Here is a 17,170-nt window from a genome sequence, read left to right as displayed (position 1 = left end):
CTTAACACAAATTAATTCCTACTGTAAATCTTCTTCCTTTACTTTCACCGTGCAAATACAGGTTTCTAACACTCATTAGCCCTTGTATTCAAGCTTGTGTTCAAACTTCTCTAACAGAGCACTCAGCCGTAATATAAAACATCACCAATGTTTGGTAAGCAGCAAGCTAACTTGCTGTTTCTGCCTGGGGCTCAAGGCAGATTCTTTTAAAGATGTGTAACAAGGAACTCATCTTCTCCACCAATATTTGGAAGGTAGACGTGAGCATTTGCAAACTGAAAACTGTTTAATTTTGTAAGAATCATGACTTATTTAATGCCAGAAGCCAAATGACCTTTCTGTGTCTACAGATGCTGCTACCTGAAGGCAGAGTCCCAGGAGGTAAGACCTTCCTAAGCAAACAAGCCCTCTTATGGTGGCTTCCTGCATAAATTCTACTTATCCAACACGAAATGTCAGGATGATACTTACTTGTAAGTATGCCCTGTTACTTCATTTCTGACCATAACATATTCAACTAGCCATTTGGCATACAGCCCTGAGTTATCATGTCCTATTTGCACTGTGGTCAGTTTTCCCAGGTTCTGGCACTGCAAATTAAACAAAGAATTTGTCAGTGTAAACAGTAGGAGAGAGGACAAGTAAACTCTTGGAGAAAATGCTGACATAGGTCATCAGAAGTGTGGTGCTCCTCTTCTGACTGAATGACCCATTCTGGGCTTTTTAGGGGTAGGTTGCTTTATTTGTTTCTGTTTGCTGTTGCTTTGTGGGTTTTTTTGTTGTTTTTTTTCTTAATACTGTTTTGATCAACAGAGAGAGCAAGACAAATTTTATTTTTTTGTAAGTCTTATCTGTCAATGCACTAAGGATTTGTCAATGATTTTGCTGTGCACAGTATTAAATATGGATTAAACTTGGTAATGTACAGACACAGGAGTATTTGTGAGTAACCACACAGACCACAGATACAAAATGTACTACAAGATGGTACTGCAAGGGGAGAATTTAGAACTGAATGAAAAAACACCTGAACTATTCTTGTCTCAATTGATACAAACCTCAAAAGTCATTTCTAGTATGTTCCTGGGAATCTGCAGGACTCCTGTTTCACCCAGTTCTCCTGAGATACAAATCCAAGGATTGGCTGTAAACATTGAACCACCAAGTTTCTTGCTAGGAACAATCAATATATGGTATGGTATCACTGCAAACACAAGAAGAAATAACACTTCAAAAGTGAAAAAGGATAATAATGTAATCTTTTTAATGAACAGAAGAGAAAAAGATATACTAGTAATCCATAACAATCCTGCACTACCATGAAATGTAAAAAACAAAACAAAAAAACACCACACAACACACAAATGTAAGAGTTCCTGTTTAATCATACAAGCACTTGCTTACTAAACACTTACTGACAATCAGGAAATGAACACATTAAGAGTCATTAAGAAGTACAGCTGATAGCAAAATACCATCAAATGACAGAAGAAACACGGATTGGACAATGTCTCCATATGGATACAATCGTTTTTCATTTTCCAGTCTCAAAACGTATGACGAAGATAGTTATTTGTCCCCAGCTTAGTGACAAGGAAGTATGGACAGTATCCGTGTATCCAGGACTAGGTTGTAGCTCAGCATGCAACTCAGTGCTCAAATAAAAACTGCCTGTTTTTGTGTGTGCATACATACACACTACACAACACTAATTCCCACTTGGCTAGTAACCAAAGCCTTTATTTGCACGGCTTGCTTGCAGGAGTATTCATTACAGTGGCTAAACACTTTCAGTGAAAATACATAACAATACTGCAAGTTCCTCTGTACCGTGCTGGTCTTAATTATGCTAAGATGGTTTGATTTTAAAAAGAATAAACAACTTTTTCCTCCCCTTTAACTGGCAACACATGCATTCTCAAATGTTTTCTGGTTCCCTGGTCTACCAGTGCCTAACTCAATATACCACCTGAATTAAAGCCCCTTCTTTGACTCAGAAGGCAGATGGAAATACATATGTTCTTCCATCATCTAGGATCTCATACATGGCCATCTATTAACCAAACTACTTCTATAACAAAATGCAATTATCTAAGTGGTCATTGTGTTTCTTGGCAACTTACCTTTCTTTATCATTCATAAATGGGTTACAATTAGTACTTATCAGCTAAGGTATTTAATACATTTCTCCCTCAATGTCTCCTCAGCTTTCAGTTCCCTCAAGAAAGCATTTGGTAGTTGGATTTTCTTAGAAGCTTGATGCTTGTGGCATTTAAGAATGAATCAAAATGCTTCCCTTTTTATTTTATGTGCTTATAGTCTTAAAATGACAAAAGCATCCAGCAGACCAGACCCGAACCTCGTCCAGATCTTGTCCACAAGTCCAAGATGTATTTCACTTAGATCTCTGTTTGCTTTGTCTTTAAGACACAAAAATAGGAATCATAACATAACAGCAAGAATAGCTCTTACCATGGGGCTAGAAGGATCCCTTCACCTACCTCCAACCCCAATTTCAGCGCTGCTGAAGTCTTCTCTTATACCTTACCAGTGAAGTCCTGTGACAGCAGGCATGCAAAAAGTGCATGAGAACTCTGTAATACATTAAAGTGTCAGCAATAACAGCTAAAAAAGATCTACAGGAAGTCTTTAAAAAAAAGAAAAAGAAAAAAAAAGCACTTGAATGCATTGCAGAGTTCTGGTGCAGCCCTCAGCAGGCATTTGACTAGTTATCCCAAACTCAGAGACAAGCATGTGGCAAGCTAGGCTGAGGATGAAAAGAGGAAAGGTATTTTGTTTTCTTTTTTAATTCCTACTATGCAACGAACTAATATTCTTACCTTGAAAACGTACAATCCACACTGTTTTTTGTATGGTGCACAGAAGTCCACCACAAAATTTTCTATTGAGTACTTTTCCACATCTAAAAGGATTAAAGCTGCCTGTATCTTAGCAAGTTAGAAACAAATGTCTTTAGTGACACATGGGGAGAACACTACTACCCACCAGAAAAGATTATAGAAACAGTGATACAGCATACACAGATGGATACCAGAAAGAAAGCAGAACAGCTACACAAAAGAACATTGCTTAGCATTGTTTAGAAATTTGGATAAGTACTCAACCAGATCTGGAGATCAGAGTTCCAGGGAAAGTAAATACTTACAGATTGTTGTGAAAACATTGGTAAAGCAGAAGTAATCAACAGCGTTGAATGACAGGAGATGATATAAGAATTGTTCTTTCTCGTCATCACAGCGGAGGAATGCATAACGCTTGTAGAGTTTTCTGACAAAGTAAAACAAATAATCTGTCATAGTAACAAGATGCTTTCAGTGAAATGTTTTTTATTATGCATATTTATTAGGTAAACTACGAAGAATGTGCAAGCAATTAAAAATGACAAGTGATGCTAGTGGAGCCAACAGTATTTAATGTGCCAAGATATGTAGACATTGTAAGTCTGAAGTCTCCAAGTGCATCAGTCCAATATTTCACACCACTTTCCGTCACTTGAAAGCAAGGTTTAAGGTGGTCTTTCGGTCTAATTCCTCAAAAAAGGAAGAAGGACTTTTGTACTTCCTCAGGAAAAAAAATCTGACCTTTTTTGGCAATGTGAAACGCTAGAACTGCAGTAAAGAGAGTCCTCACAAGCTAGTTCTCAGCAGATGGTGTCAGGGGACAGTCATTCAGTACACACGACACTGGACAGTTGGAAGACTCTCTTCAAAGGATACTAGGGCAAGCACTGAGGTTATCTACTTGTATTAGGTTATAAGTGATATCCCAGGGTCTTCAGGAACCCACATGTTAAGCTAGGAAATAGCTTCAATATTTACAGCACACAGCTCCTGAGATAACCAAATTCACATGCACATAGAGGTGACGTGAACTCCTGCTCCTCCCCTTCTCCTGGGCTGAAAATTCTTTACAAGGACTGTAGCACCAGACAAAACTGCAACTTCTTTTACGTGGAAATATGAAAAGATGTATCTCAGTAGCCTTCCCTCCCTAGTGGAGGTTCTACGCAGAAAAACGTACTCTAAAGGGAAATAATCTTATATACATAACTCAAGCACATTAAGAAAATTAACACTGCAAGACCTGCAACTGTGAAACCTTGATGAGATTTTACAATACATTTCAAACAAAAATTTTGACTGGAAAATACCCTTAAAGTTTCTCACTTGCACGTAGAGACCACCACCATTTTGGTTAATTATGCAACCAATAAATAATACTAGTATTGGTGAATTATCATTAAAGAGTATGCCAAGATGCATCAAAATCCAACTGAGACTAGAGGAAATACTCAAAACATCATGAATGCATGAATTAGGTATTAGAAATACTGACAGAGCAATGGATAGTTGTTCCTGCCAGGAGGGCATCCTGACAACTTTCCTCAATTCCGGATATCAATTACAAAAAAGTCAGCAAGTAGTTTACAAGCCAGAAGTCTGCAAAACGAATCAATATAACTAACTCATGTGCGCAAACACATTCTCACTTACATAAAAAACAGTAACGCCAGAGAAATATTCAGTGGAAGTAAAGATACTGAGTCTTAAATCATCATAGCCTGCCTATAGCCACGAGGGTTAGCAAGTCCAAAAACGTCTCATGGGTCACCACGTCTGTGTTTTGTTTGAACAATCTGAAGCACGTACTTAGCCTATCCACAATGGTACGTGCTATCCTGTCTTTCCAAAATAAAAGATTTCTCAGTTTACTTGTGCACATAAGGTCTCAGAATGAAACTAAATGATTTCCTTCTGTTCTCTAACTCTAGTCCCTCCACAAACTAGAAAGAAACCTGTTTTATTTCTCCTCTAATTTTTAGCAAATGCCAAATGAAGAGAATTAGTTAAATAAAATAACTAGCAACCAGTTGATTCAAAACAGAACAACCCTCCATCATGGTAAATGCAAAATGACAGAAGTTACATACTCTTAGCACCTTCCTCAACTTGGCACTGCTTCCTCTAAAAACAAAAAATGGAAAACACTTAATCCAAACCATCTAGAATACCCTTAAATTGGATAACTAAATACACAGTGCAAAGGACACAGGATTACAAAGAATCAGTGTAATCTCTATTCAAGTTGCTCCTTTGCTTGTCACTTTCATTCTAAACATACTTTTGCTCTTTTCTTACTCTGTGCTGGAGAACCACAATCTGTCTGATAGATGAACAGTGCATTAGCTAGTGCTGAGAGTTTTTTTTTCCCTCCCCCCCCCGCCCCCCCCCACATTTGTTTTGCATGGGATGAGCACTGCCAAATTCAACCTGAAATAGACTGTTAATTCACTTAATTTAGAGACAGAGGAAGCTTTACTACTTGTCCTCACTGTGTCCTTCAGCTTTTCCTTGCACACTGTTGGAAAGAAAAGAGGAAGGCTACAGCTTTATCAGAAAGTCCAGCATAATTCAAAACAAGGTAAACCTCAAATAGTTAGCAGTCAAGGTTCTGGGCAAAGACGTTTGTGGCATGGTGATCTTGGTAGGAGAAAAGTAAAGGAAGAGGAAGAAGAGACAGCATAGGTTAGGTTGTCTCCAGAAAGAAGTCTTCAATTAAAGCTAATTACTAGCTTTACACTTGCTACTAAAAAAAGTTTGATTGAACAAACACGAGAACCCATGATTTCCACACAACAGACAGTATGCCCAGACTTATTAGCAATACTTTTTTTTTTTTTTTTTTTTTTTTTTTAACTCAACAGGCTATACTAAATAAACCTCAGACTGGTGTTCCTGAAATTACGTAATTTGTATTAAATATGGCCTGTACTTTGGTTTGTGCAATTGTTTAAAAAAATATTTATATTTACAAATAATACAAAGTGCATGTGCTCTGGACATTGCCATTATAAGAACATAGGCCCTTGTGTTGAGCATTTCTCTTTTTGCCTTTCAAATATGCATATTTAAGAAGCACTAGCACAGATTTGACAGAGTTTAAGCCAGCAGAATTTGGAACGCTCTCTAAGTCCATTCCCCACCCCACCCCAAACTCTGTACATCAGATACTTCTCTTATTTTCTTCCTATAGCAGCATCAAATGCTCTTTAAATAGTGTTTTGGGTCTTAATGCTTGGGCCTTTCCATAAATGTTGTATGATTTCATATATAATCAAAGGAATTGAAAGTTGTGCATTTTGAAATGGTTAGAAGTAATAGAAACAAAAAATGGATCATCATAGCAGATATTTGACTATTATGAAACCAATTCACTTCATGTTCTTAAGCACGATATAAATGCAAAGACTTTAGTGTGTACAAGAAGAGAAATGAACCTGCGAGACAGTTTGATTTAGCAATGTCGACAGCCATGCTCTGGCAGATTTAGATGGAAGATTTCAGAAGATGTTACCAGATCTCATCTTAAGCTTATTACCCCACATTGAGACGCAAGAACTGATCAACACAGCCTTCCTAGCCACCTTCATGGTGTACACCATTCATTTACTCTCCTGAAGCACACCAGAAGCTGATTGCATCTACACTATTTTACATTGCACCGAAAGGGGCTAGGAGAATGTAATCAACAAACATGTCTCAGATGTGGAAACAGAATTGAGAAGCTAAGGAACAGTCACATTCTGAGTCATACTAACCAGAACCACAGAAGAACATCTGGATCTAACTCTACACTCTTCATATTGTGACAGAACTGCAACTAGGATCTAAGCTGCACTTTGCCATGCACTGTGAAAACAGAAAATCTAAGGAAAACAAAATAGTTACAGAGAGGGCACTGAGATAAAAAGCTTAACTCAAAGTAGTTGAGTTTGGACCTAAGACCTATTTGATTTAATCCCTAGCAATTGACGAAATTCTCAACTCAAAACTGAAGAAAGTCTACTGCTGACAGAATTGATTCTGTATCTGAAGAACCCCAGAAGTAAATCATAATAACACAACTATTTTTCGTGTGTAACATGCTCTAGGTGACTCTGCTTGAGCAGGGGAGTTGGACTAGATGATCCCTGAAGGTCACTTCCAAGCTCAGACGTTCTGTGATTCTGAACTAGCTCATACACAGGTACAGAGACATGGTTGGAAGGCTAGTTTGTTTCTTTTTTTTTTGCATAATACTAAGCAAATGAAATCATAGATTTTTTTCTTGTTGTTTTTAAGTCAAACAACTAAACAAGGTTAATTATTAAAAGCTTTGCCCAAGATAAACCATCTTACTTTGTGAGCTCATGGTCTGAAAGCAGCTGCTTTAGATGCCTAGACAGCAACTTCTTTTCCATAGAGAGACGAACCCAGGCTCTGGCCTTGCCAACATCTGTTTTGATCTCACTGATGTTCTGGATGTGCCTGAAAGAACAAAACAAAAGACACCACACATTATTTTCAAAGCATGATAGCTCTTTCAAACCAAGCTAGGCTGAAGAAGGGATTTTGCCACAAATGCAAAATATCACACAAACTACTGGAAAGAGAGACATGGTCACCTTAATATTCAACAGTAGCTAAATTCCTTGCATATCTAGCTGGAAAAAAATAGGAGCCTGAAAAAGAAGAATCTGCAACGCAGTACCCTTTTATAAAATTCTAAAGCAGGCCCATTGCTTCACATGATTTAAGAAGCATTCTGGAACTATTCTGCAATATTTATGGCTGAATGCTTTGGAAAATTACATACTATTTTTTACATACTATATTTTCAGTGTTCAATAGTAGCTTTTCTAATGTACAAGATGCAAACGGTATGCTCTGAAAGGACAAGCGTGACCCTTGAAAATCCTCAATTCACTCCTTCGTACTGAAAAAAAATAGATTTTGGGAAGGACAAAAGAGGAAAGAATAAATTCATTTTGAAGGGATTTTAAGTTCTGCGTTTTTTGTTTTTATGTACTGAAGAAAGGGCATCTAGCAGAAGTTACACTTATAGTTTATTCGCACTACTAAAACTACGTTAGACAAAATCATTGCTTATATTAAACAAGTTCTTTACACTTCTTTCTTCACTGAAAAGCAACACAGCTCAGAATTATACAACCAACTTGGAAATGACTAGGAAAATACATATGCTACACCCACACTTCTGTGGAAATAAAACAATACAAAATACTACAAAAAGATGAAAATTGCATCAGTGTATTTCTATAAACTAGTAGCTGTGACAATGTAAAATCTCCTCAGTATGAAATATGTTTCTGTAAAAGTCAGTGAAAAGGTTGCACTACATACTTTAAAATGGTTCAGCAAGTTCCCTCCCCACATCCCCCTCTTGGTGTATGAAATGCATGCATCCTGTATGGTACACATTCTACACAAAAATAAATATGCAAGCAACTCTCATGGGGTTTTTGGTGTGTTGGTTTTAATAATTCAAGCTCACCTCATATCCTGGACGAGAGAGATTCTAAGAGGTGACATGGCTGGACTGGTATCTGACTTTCTCCTTTCTGAATCAAGAAGTATTCCTAGATCCAGAAGGACAGAATTTTCTGTTAGTGAAAACCATCTAAAGATTTTAAAAATCAATATAAGAAGAAGGTAAATTAACACCAACTTGCATGTAGAAAGGGGTGATTAAATTTTTATTTTATTTATTTTAAAAGACTCATACAAGTAATGAACCCTACTGCACTCTTGCTGTTTTGGTGAGTCATGGCTTTGCAAAGATATTGTGGCATATTTCCATTTCCAATGACATGAAAATATGATACGCTACACAGATGGTTATGCAGATCAGCACACAGTGAGCATTAATATATTAATGAGCTTAAATTCAGCTGAAATTGGTATGACATCAAATGGCTTAAGACATATACTAATCAAGTATTATTTTCTAATGTCTACCCTATTTTATTTCATGGTCAAACTGACATTAGAAAACAGTGTTCAACATTTTACTCTGTACACCACAACCATATGTTCAACTAGTCTACCACTCCGCACACTCCTGTAACATCGTCTTAATTTGCAGTTTAAGCAACATTATTATTCTTATCTTTCAAATTTCACTCTAGAATCAAATCATATATTAAATACAGTCCCCTGCCCTGAGTCCCAAGTCAGAAAGCCTAAGACAGGCACAATCTTCCATCAGATATGCAAAAAACCCTGTGCATAGGACCAAGTGACATTCAGGAGACTTTAACATGTACAAGGCCTCGTAAGTTTTAGTCATGCTAAGCAATTTGCTTATAGCAACTTAAATACAATTTAAAGAAAAAACCACAATGTTCTGTCTACAAAATTATATCATATATATACCCATCTGACACAAAAAGTAGCATTTAAAAACTACATTAATAATTTTGAAAACATTATCAATGGATCTTATGTGCAATATTACTTTTACTACAACATTTGCTATGTCAAAAATACAATGCATTTCTTAAGCGATTTTTGCATTTTTAAATTACTTTTTTAAAAAACAGTTACGACTACCGTTTGGCTGCCCTCCCTCCCTCTTTTTTTTTTTTTTTTTTTTTAAAGAAACAATGTAAATTTCAGGATGTACAACACAATTTTGTGTGCTTACATGCATTCCCCCAGCCCCATCTATGACTTGGTAGGCTTTGTCAGTCATGAAGCCATATGACTATAGGTTATAAGGAAGATTTTATGTTGGAGCAAACCCATTTTAAAGTCTGTCTTTGAAACATCAGATATTTCTGGTATCTGACTACTGCAATCACAAACAAGTTAATTTTCCACAAAACATATTGAGACAATAAATCAGGTCCATATTAATTCCATAGCAAATCGAATGCTCAATTTGGTTATATTTTATGAAGGGCTATTTCTAAGGAAACAATCTTTACTTGGTGCAAATCAGCAGGCAGCTTTTACTCAGCTGTTTTGTTTGTATGTTCATCATCTTCCAGTAGAAGCTAATCTTACCTGAGCTACTGAAGCTGCCTGATGTAGTTCTTCTCTGTCTGTTTTCAAGGTAATGTAGCAGATGAGACCACAAAGCAGACTTTCCCTAGAATTAAAAACATATTAGTTACTACAAAATACAGTATCCCGATTCAGAAGATATAACTATGAGCTGAATAAAAAGGCTTAAATCATCATAGAATGTATCAGCCATAACAACAAAAACAAGCTTGCTTCAAATATGTTTCTCCTACGAAGTCGTTAATTTAAAAAAAAAAAAAGAGACAAGTTTCAGTTGCTCGGGAGCTGTAAAGAGGATGAGAAAATAAAGCAAAGTCAAAAACTACTACAATCTAATGATTCCAGTAATCTGGAAAAGTCAGCCAAGCTTCATCAACATGATTGTTCATCAACTTGACAAGAAAACATTTAAATTCCTTGTAAAACATTATGCATAAGCAAAGTTCTCAGACTGAGACTGTCATCTTTCCTACGCATTTCCCTCCCTGTCTCTCCAGCAGCAAGCTGGCAAGATGCACAGAACCAGCCTGGGTAAACCATCTCACACCCAGACCAAGTCTTGCGTATCTGTTCCCTTCAGGGTAATTCAGGGCTATAGATGCATGCTGTCAATTTGCAGAAACTCAAAAGATTTCCCTCAATTTCATCAGGTAAAGGACCTGGATAATTACAAACACGGTAAGGTAAAAATTAAAACACAAGTAGGACAACAAAAGCTTGTCAGCAAGAATACTTTAGTTCTACACATTATAGAAACAACTTTAAAGTTAAGTTTGGGATGCAGTATTTAGGTCAAGATTAATCTGTCAGATAATGTTAAAAAGGTGCATCTCGCTCATTTTGTTTCTTTCTTAAACCTCAGGTGACTTGAAAAAAGAAGGCAGGAAATATTTCATTGGCAAATTAAAAGATTCTTGGTTTCATCTTAAAATATTCTGCATGATAAATCAAAGACTAGCAAAGCCACAGAAGGCAGCATTAATTGAGTAGGGTCTCTCCAGCACATTAATTGAAATGATTTACAATGAAAATCAATTACTATTACCTATTATCTTCCTAAATTATTACATTAACTGGAAATCCCAGTAAAAATCTAGCAATTCTGCATTTCATAAGACCAGTCATATTATAAAGCCAGAATTTTAGTTACAACTTCGTGCAGAAAGAAACCATGACTGTAAAGCAAGAGCTGTCAATTCAGTACTATTGATGTCACATCTAAAATCATGTAAGTACCTTCCTGAAGTGCAGTAATTACAGTTCAACTCTGGAAGTCAAAAAATTTTAAAAAATATATTTAAACATCTCTAATCAATTCTATTCTACAGCTCACTAACAGTCATGATGGCTCATTCCAAGACATCGTATCTATACCAAATGAAACAGCTTGTCTCCAGAAGACAAAGCACAAAGTGTCTTTTATATCTGTGTTGACAAATTTATTGAAAATAATTTGTGGTGAAGGTATTAAAAAAATTTCAGAAAAGCCCAATGCCTCAATACCTGACAGATCCAACATGGGAAGCCAAAATTGTGAGTCTTACAAAAACATATAAAGAGAACATGAAAACATCAACCGGGGAATGGTTACATAGAAAACAGTATTTCTCTGAATAAACATACACACACATGCACTGTCTAGTGTTCAGCATCTTGCTGCCATGGCAAAGAGAACTGCAAAAGATCACAGATAGCAGCAAACAAAGAATCTTGCAGCAAATATATGCCAACGATCACGATGAATGTAAGAACTCATGCAGTAGATATCTGCCCACTTCCTTTACCATCATGTTACTCTGCTCTAACTTCAAGTAGCAATGAGGACACAAACTATTTCTAAAAGGGAAAAGACGACAGCCTAAAGAAAGCAGCGAGACAGGCAAGGGAACAACAAAGGCCTTCTGAAAGTTCAGACTACTTTGGTCATCAGACCCTACATTCTACAACTCGCCTGCATTGCTTTGGGCAAAGGAAGGTGCAGATTCACTTTGCATGTGGAAGAATTGGTAGGTCAGCTAATGTTGGACTATCAGGGCTCATCAGCAGGAAACAGGTAAAAGCAAGGACCGGTGGAAGGAAAACCATATTCATTACTACGGTCAATTGAGAACGTAGAGTCTTCCTTGGCTCATTATTGAAAAATAAAATAAAATCGATGTGTAAAACAGCAGGCTTTTGCATATTTAATAAAGGCCAGAGTACACAGAGAATTAGTAGTGCAGTTTTACTGTGGATCATAGTATTAGATGCACAGCACTTCCTCCATCAGGCCTCTATTATATTCCACCACTCTATTTATTCCACCATTCAGCACTGTTTGCCAACATCTGCAATCAATCCAAAGCATTAACCTTATGTAGGGTTGGCCGTCTGGTGGTCTGAAAGGCCCAAATCTGAGTTGAAGCAGAGTATACTGATGCTCTGTCTTCTAAGACGAAAGCAGTACAGCTTCTATCCTAAGTGATATACAAGAGGGAAGGGAGAGAATCACATGATAAATCTTCACATAGAGAAACTACTGCTATAAAGTTTGAAGGGGAGCAGATTTAAACACTGGTGTTTGAGTGCTGGGGACAGATACTGAATTACAGTTGTTTGGATTACATACATTTATTCTGCAGATTCTTTAAAAAAAAAGTTACAATCCTCAGTTTCCTTGTTATTCTTTTGCACAAATGAGGAAAGAATAAAAACCTTAAAACTCCACCTAATCCCACAAGCAACACTTAACTATCCCTACATAATTCTGAAAGAAACAAAATAGCAAGGGTTTTACTTTTAAAAATTAAATTACCCTTCATGAAAAAAATTCCCCATACCATATTCCACTGACACCACATTTAACATACACTGTATTAAATCCGATGTAATTTAAGTAACAAAAATATTAAAAAAAATCAAAGACTTATTTATCATTCTATTAAAAAACAGAACTGAAAAACAAACACAAAAACCTTGGTTAAATGGAAAGAAAGTGTTCAAAAAGTAATCTGTGGAACAAATCTGTGTGTGCATTTGCACCCACCCCAGAGCAAAAAGTGGAGACAGACAGGGAGGCATTAACTGACATAAAAAATGCTGGGGGTTGTGTGCAAGTATTTAACACATCTATGTGCACACACTAGGTATCCTCTGAAAGCAGAAGGAAGAATAGCAAAATGTGACTTTATGGAAGTATGCTCTGTAACATGCAGGAATATCTGCTCCTCACCTGTTTGACTTGCAGACCATGGCTCCATATCCTTTCTAAGAGGTCACACAGACTGGCTATCAAGGTATTCTCTTCTACACCTGTGATATTCACTTCACCATGACCCAGCTCCACAGCTTCTCGCCCCATTTTTTCAACCAACATCCTCTTGGTCTTAAAAAGGACAAAGCAAAAGAGTTAGTTCTTTCCACACGGACTTCTAAGATCATTCAGACTTTTTGAAGAATCAGAATTGTAGGGGTTGGAAGGGACCTCAAGAGATCGTCGGGTCCAACCCCCCTGACAAAGCAGGATCCTTAGAGCAGGTTGTCCAGGTAGGCGTCCAGACGGGCCTTGAATATCTCCAGAGAAGGAGACTCCACGACCTCCCTGGGCAGCCTGTTCCACTGCTCCGTCACCCTCACTGTGAAGAAGTTCTTTCGCATGTTGGTGCGGAACTTCCTGTGCTCCATTTTGTGGCCATTGCCCCTTGTCCTGTCCCCACAAACCACTGAAAAGAGGTTGGCCAAATCCCTCTGTCTCCCACACTTAAGATATTTGTAAACATTAATAAGATCCCCACTCAGTCTTTTCTTCTCAAGGCTGAACAGACCCAGGTCTCTCAGCCTTTCCTCATAGGGAAGATGCTCCCGGCCCCCGTACCATCTTTGTGGCCCTCTGCTGGACTCTTTCCAGGAGAAGCAGAGAAACTTCCAGAGAAACTGCTTCTCCTGGAAAGAACAAACAAGGAAGAACAAACAAGGAAGGACAGAACAGCAATGATTTGGCAGAATAACTGAGCATACATAATATCTCTGAAACTTGAGCAGGACTGCATTTCTTTTATCCTTGTTTTTACAAGTCACGGCTACACTGGGTTTGATTGCTTTACAGCCCCCTCCATCTTTCTAACAAGGGCCTTGCAAATGGGCACATATAAACCTCCACATGCTAATCTGAATAAACAGAAGAGCAAGCCACAGTTTGACAAATTAATGGCCAAGCAGCAAGACCCTGCAACACAGCTCTGTGTTTTCATGACAAATTCCTATTTTGGAATATTCTCTCTTGTTGAAATAGTATAGTCTCAGTGATAAATGAAATATGCTAAAATAGATATAGGCAGCAGTAAGACCCATCAAAATATTCAGTCTATCATTTTTCATCTATTATAAGATCACATGATACAATTTCCACTCCTGGCAGAATTTCTGAATACGTTCTCTCTTCATGAATTTCTCACTATTATGCCAACAAGCTGGTTATATAGATAAAGCAGAGACACAGGGCAGAAGAGCAGGGGTTCACATGTATTGGCCACAACACGGTCCACAAAGGATGAATATGAAGTACAAGAGAACAGAAATATTCTCTGAATTACCTTATTTCGGCATTCCTTCAACAATCCTTCTACAAACTTCCAGTTTGTTTGTGCAATTACTGATGGAGAGAGGTTAGATAGCTTGGGCTGCCGAATAGTGCTGCCCAGATTCCTAGCTTCTTGGATATACTTCTGTATTGGGACAGAAAATAAAAACGCAAGTGAGACTAATTTGCCAAGAGAAAAGAGGTAAAGGTATCTTTACCAACAGCTCTCAATGCAACGAGGAAGAAAGGACCACAATCTCTTTCAAGAGTCCCCTCTTTATATCCAGCATAATATTGGGCATGGACTGTTAATGTATTATTTCACTGAAGATCAAATCCCCATTTACATTATTTAGCTAATATTAGAACACACATTACTAAATAACAAAAACACAATCCAAAATGACAAGGATAGTTAGATGCATAGATTTAGTTAATCCCTCAAAAACTGAGAATAGTCTTGTTATTTTTTTCAATATAAAATGCATGTGTGTATGAGTTACCTAGACCAAGACTTCAAATGGCAGCCTGTGGTCTACATATGGACTGCATAAAAACTCGAGCCCGGACCTTGGCAACATCTGAGACCCATAATCATTTCTGCAAGTCTCTTGTTTCTTGCCCAGCCTCCATTGTCTTTCAGGAAGCAGCTGCAAAATGTTACTGACAGCTTTCAGCTGTGAATCATCTACATTTTAGAGCAAAATGATCTCCTGGACCTTATTTGAAAGCTATTCTGCTCCTATTACTACCATCAAGTAGTTGTCACTGTTTTCACCCCAGAGACAATTTGACAAATGTTTTGAAAACCATGTGAGCACAGATTGGTTGGAGCATAGCTAGTTGTGAATAAGCAATAAATTAGTACAGGAGCTAAAGCTCAACATTAGTACATATTTCAGATTAGTAAGTAACTTATTACTCTTATAACGTATTAACATTAACATAGTAACATTAATGTTAATATAGTAACTTATTAATATCTTACAGACAGAATTATCAAACAAGATGTAATCTTTCCAAGGAGGAAAAAATGCATCTTTTCCATCAGCCTTGCACTAAAGAGCTATGATATAAACTATGCATCTATATCCAGAACTATGATTACAGTCATATTGTGCATTAAACATACCAGATAACGTTCTGACACAGATTTTATAGAGGGCATGAAGGGCCAATCATGCTGGTCCCAGCCTAAACATAACTGCAACTGAAGCTCTGGCATGGAAAAGTCCAGCTGCTGGCAGGACAAGTTGGTAGCAAAAAGTCAAACAGACCATGTAAAGTGAAAGTGTAAGTATACATGAAGTAATAAAAGCAAGCATGCAAAACAGAAAAAGAGAAGAGTGAACACATAATACAATGCGGAACTCCCAAACAATCAACATAAAAGCAAATAAGTAATGAAGCTGAAAGGAAAAAAGAAAAAGATGATGTTTAATCATTGGATTGGTGTGAACTCTGACCTCCACTGTGCAATACCTGCAATTTAGAAGCCACTAAGCCTCAATGTCACAGATTTTTGTTGACTGTCCCAAAGCTTCAATTTGTCTAAAACTCACAACATTACATTTTCAAACCACTGCCTCCTGCTTAGCCTGATGCAGCATTCATCTCAAAGGGCTCCCTCCCCTTTCTTTCAGATTTAATAGGAAAGTCTGAGTCACCTGGGAAAGGGGTCAGCATCCAAACAGTACTATGTAATCAACAAGGTACAGCATAAAGCCCTGCACAAATAGGAGCAGCACAGATTAATCTGGCAGTTGGTACTCTCATTTGAACATGTATTTGCAATTTTTATTCCTCAGAAATTATTTGCCTTGTGACAGAATAAATCCTATAGGATAACCAACTCGTGAAGATGCAGTTAAAAGCAAACAAAGTGGAAAAAAAACAAACAGAGGCTAGAGGTAGATTTTTGTCTTTGTAATTACCTAATTGATATTTCATAAAATTACATGTGCTAAACATCGTAATTTTTAAAAGCAATACTGAGATTATAAATCAACTCTTGTTCACTTCTGTGACTTCTAAGTAAAAAACACTTCTGAATTATCTGAGCACGTGAAGCATGTCAAAGCCAGAAATTACTCGTAGCTTCTTAGTATATGCAGACACTTTTCTGTTGCGTGGTTATGGATGACACAACACTTCAATTCACTTCACAAACCAACAATAATGTTCTGGAAATAAGTACACTGGAAAGGCAATTAAACTCATCACTACCATAAAAGATGGAACTGAACTAAGAAATATGTTTCATCTTGACAACACTATCCTAACAGATGCATGATTACATTAAAATTCCAAGCGAAGCTTTTCTGAAAATATTTAAGAGGGCAAGAGAATACTGTCTTCTGTGGAGAACATACAGTTAAGCAAAGTAAAGCTTCAGCATTACTAAGAACAAATCAATTCTGACGTTTTAAACCAGATTATTTTCAGAATTACTCTTATACCAACATTCAGCATAACATTTACTGACTGTATGAATCAGAAACTGTACTGAAGAGTCCAAATCACTCCGATCTTTCAAAATGCCTTGACCACAAAAAAAAAAAACAAAACAAAAAAACCAACCATGTCAGCTGTAGAGGCACAGGTGAGAGAAATTTTCAGTTCAGCATCAGAGTTCTGTCCTACCAGTACAGCTATGCTGCTCCAAAACCCAACTAGTACCTCTACACAGTGCTGGTCTGTGTTCTATAAATGCACTACATCCAAGTGAAGCTAGCAAGAGATC

At 37.2% G+C, this 17,170-nt stretch overlaps 1 protein-coding gene across 2 annotated transcripts in view; it reads right to left on the bottom strand.

Annotated features, from left to right (window-relative positions):
• The window catches only part of DENND5A (DENN domain containing 5A), a 65,032-nt gene that overhangs the window by 9,704 nt on the left and 38,158 nt on the right, over window positions 1–17,170 (bottom strand). Inside the window, exons 11-19 of one of the 2 annotated variants that reach the window (XM_035550091.2) lie at window positions 14,441–14,572; window positions 13,081–13,233; window positions 12,221–12,325; window positions 9,870–9,954; window positions 8,356–8,440; window positions 7,200–7,328; window positions 3,167–3,288; window positions 1,059–1,204; window positions 472–590 (exon numbers count right to left, since the gene is read on the bottom strand). In XM_035550091.2, the coding sequence (XP_035405984.1) occupies window positions 472–590; window positions 1,059–1,204; window positions 3,167–3,288; window positions 7,200–7,328; window positions 8,356–8,440; window positions 9,870–9,954; window positions 12,221–12,325; window positions 13,081–13,233; window positions 14,441–14,572 (1,076 nt within the window). The remainder of the gene's footprint in view (window positions 1–471; window positions 591–1,058; window positions 1,205–3,166; window positions 3,289–7,199; window positions 7,329–8,355; window positions 8,441–9,869; window positions 9,955–12,220; window positions 12,326–13,080; window positions 13,234–14,440; window positions 14,573–17,170) is intronic. The other variant, XM_035550090.2, reaches the window with a different exon arrangement.

This window comes from Cygnus atratus, chromosome 5 (assembly GCF_013377495.2).
Source record: "Cygnus atratus isolate AKBS03 ecotype Queensland, Australia chromosome 5, CAtr_DNAZoo_HiC_assembly, whole genome shotgun sequence".
In the NCBI taxonomy this organism is placed as follows: domain Eukaryota; kingdom Metazoa; phylum Chordata; class Aves; order Anseriformes; family Anatidae; genus Cygnus; species Cygnus atratus.
The sequence above is the reverse complement of the archived record's forward strand: the minus strand, read 5'-3'. Positions and strand labels throughout refer to the sequence as shown.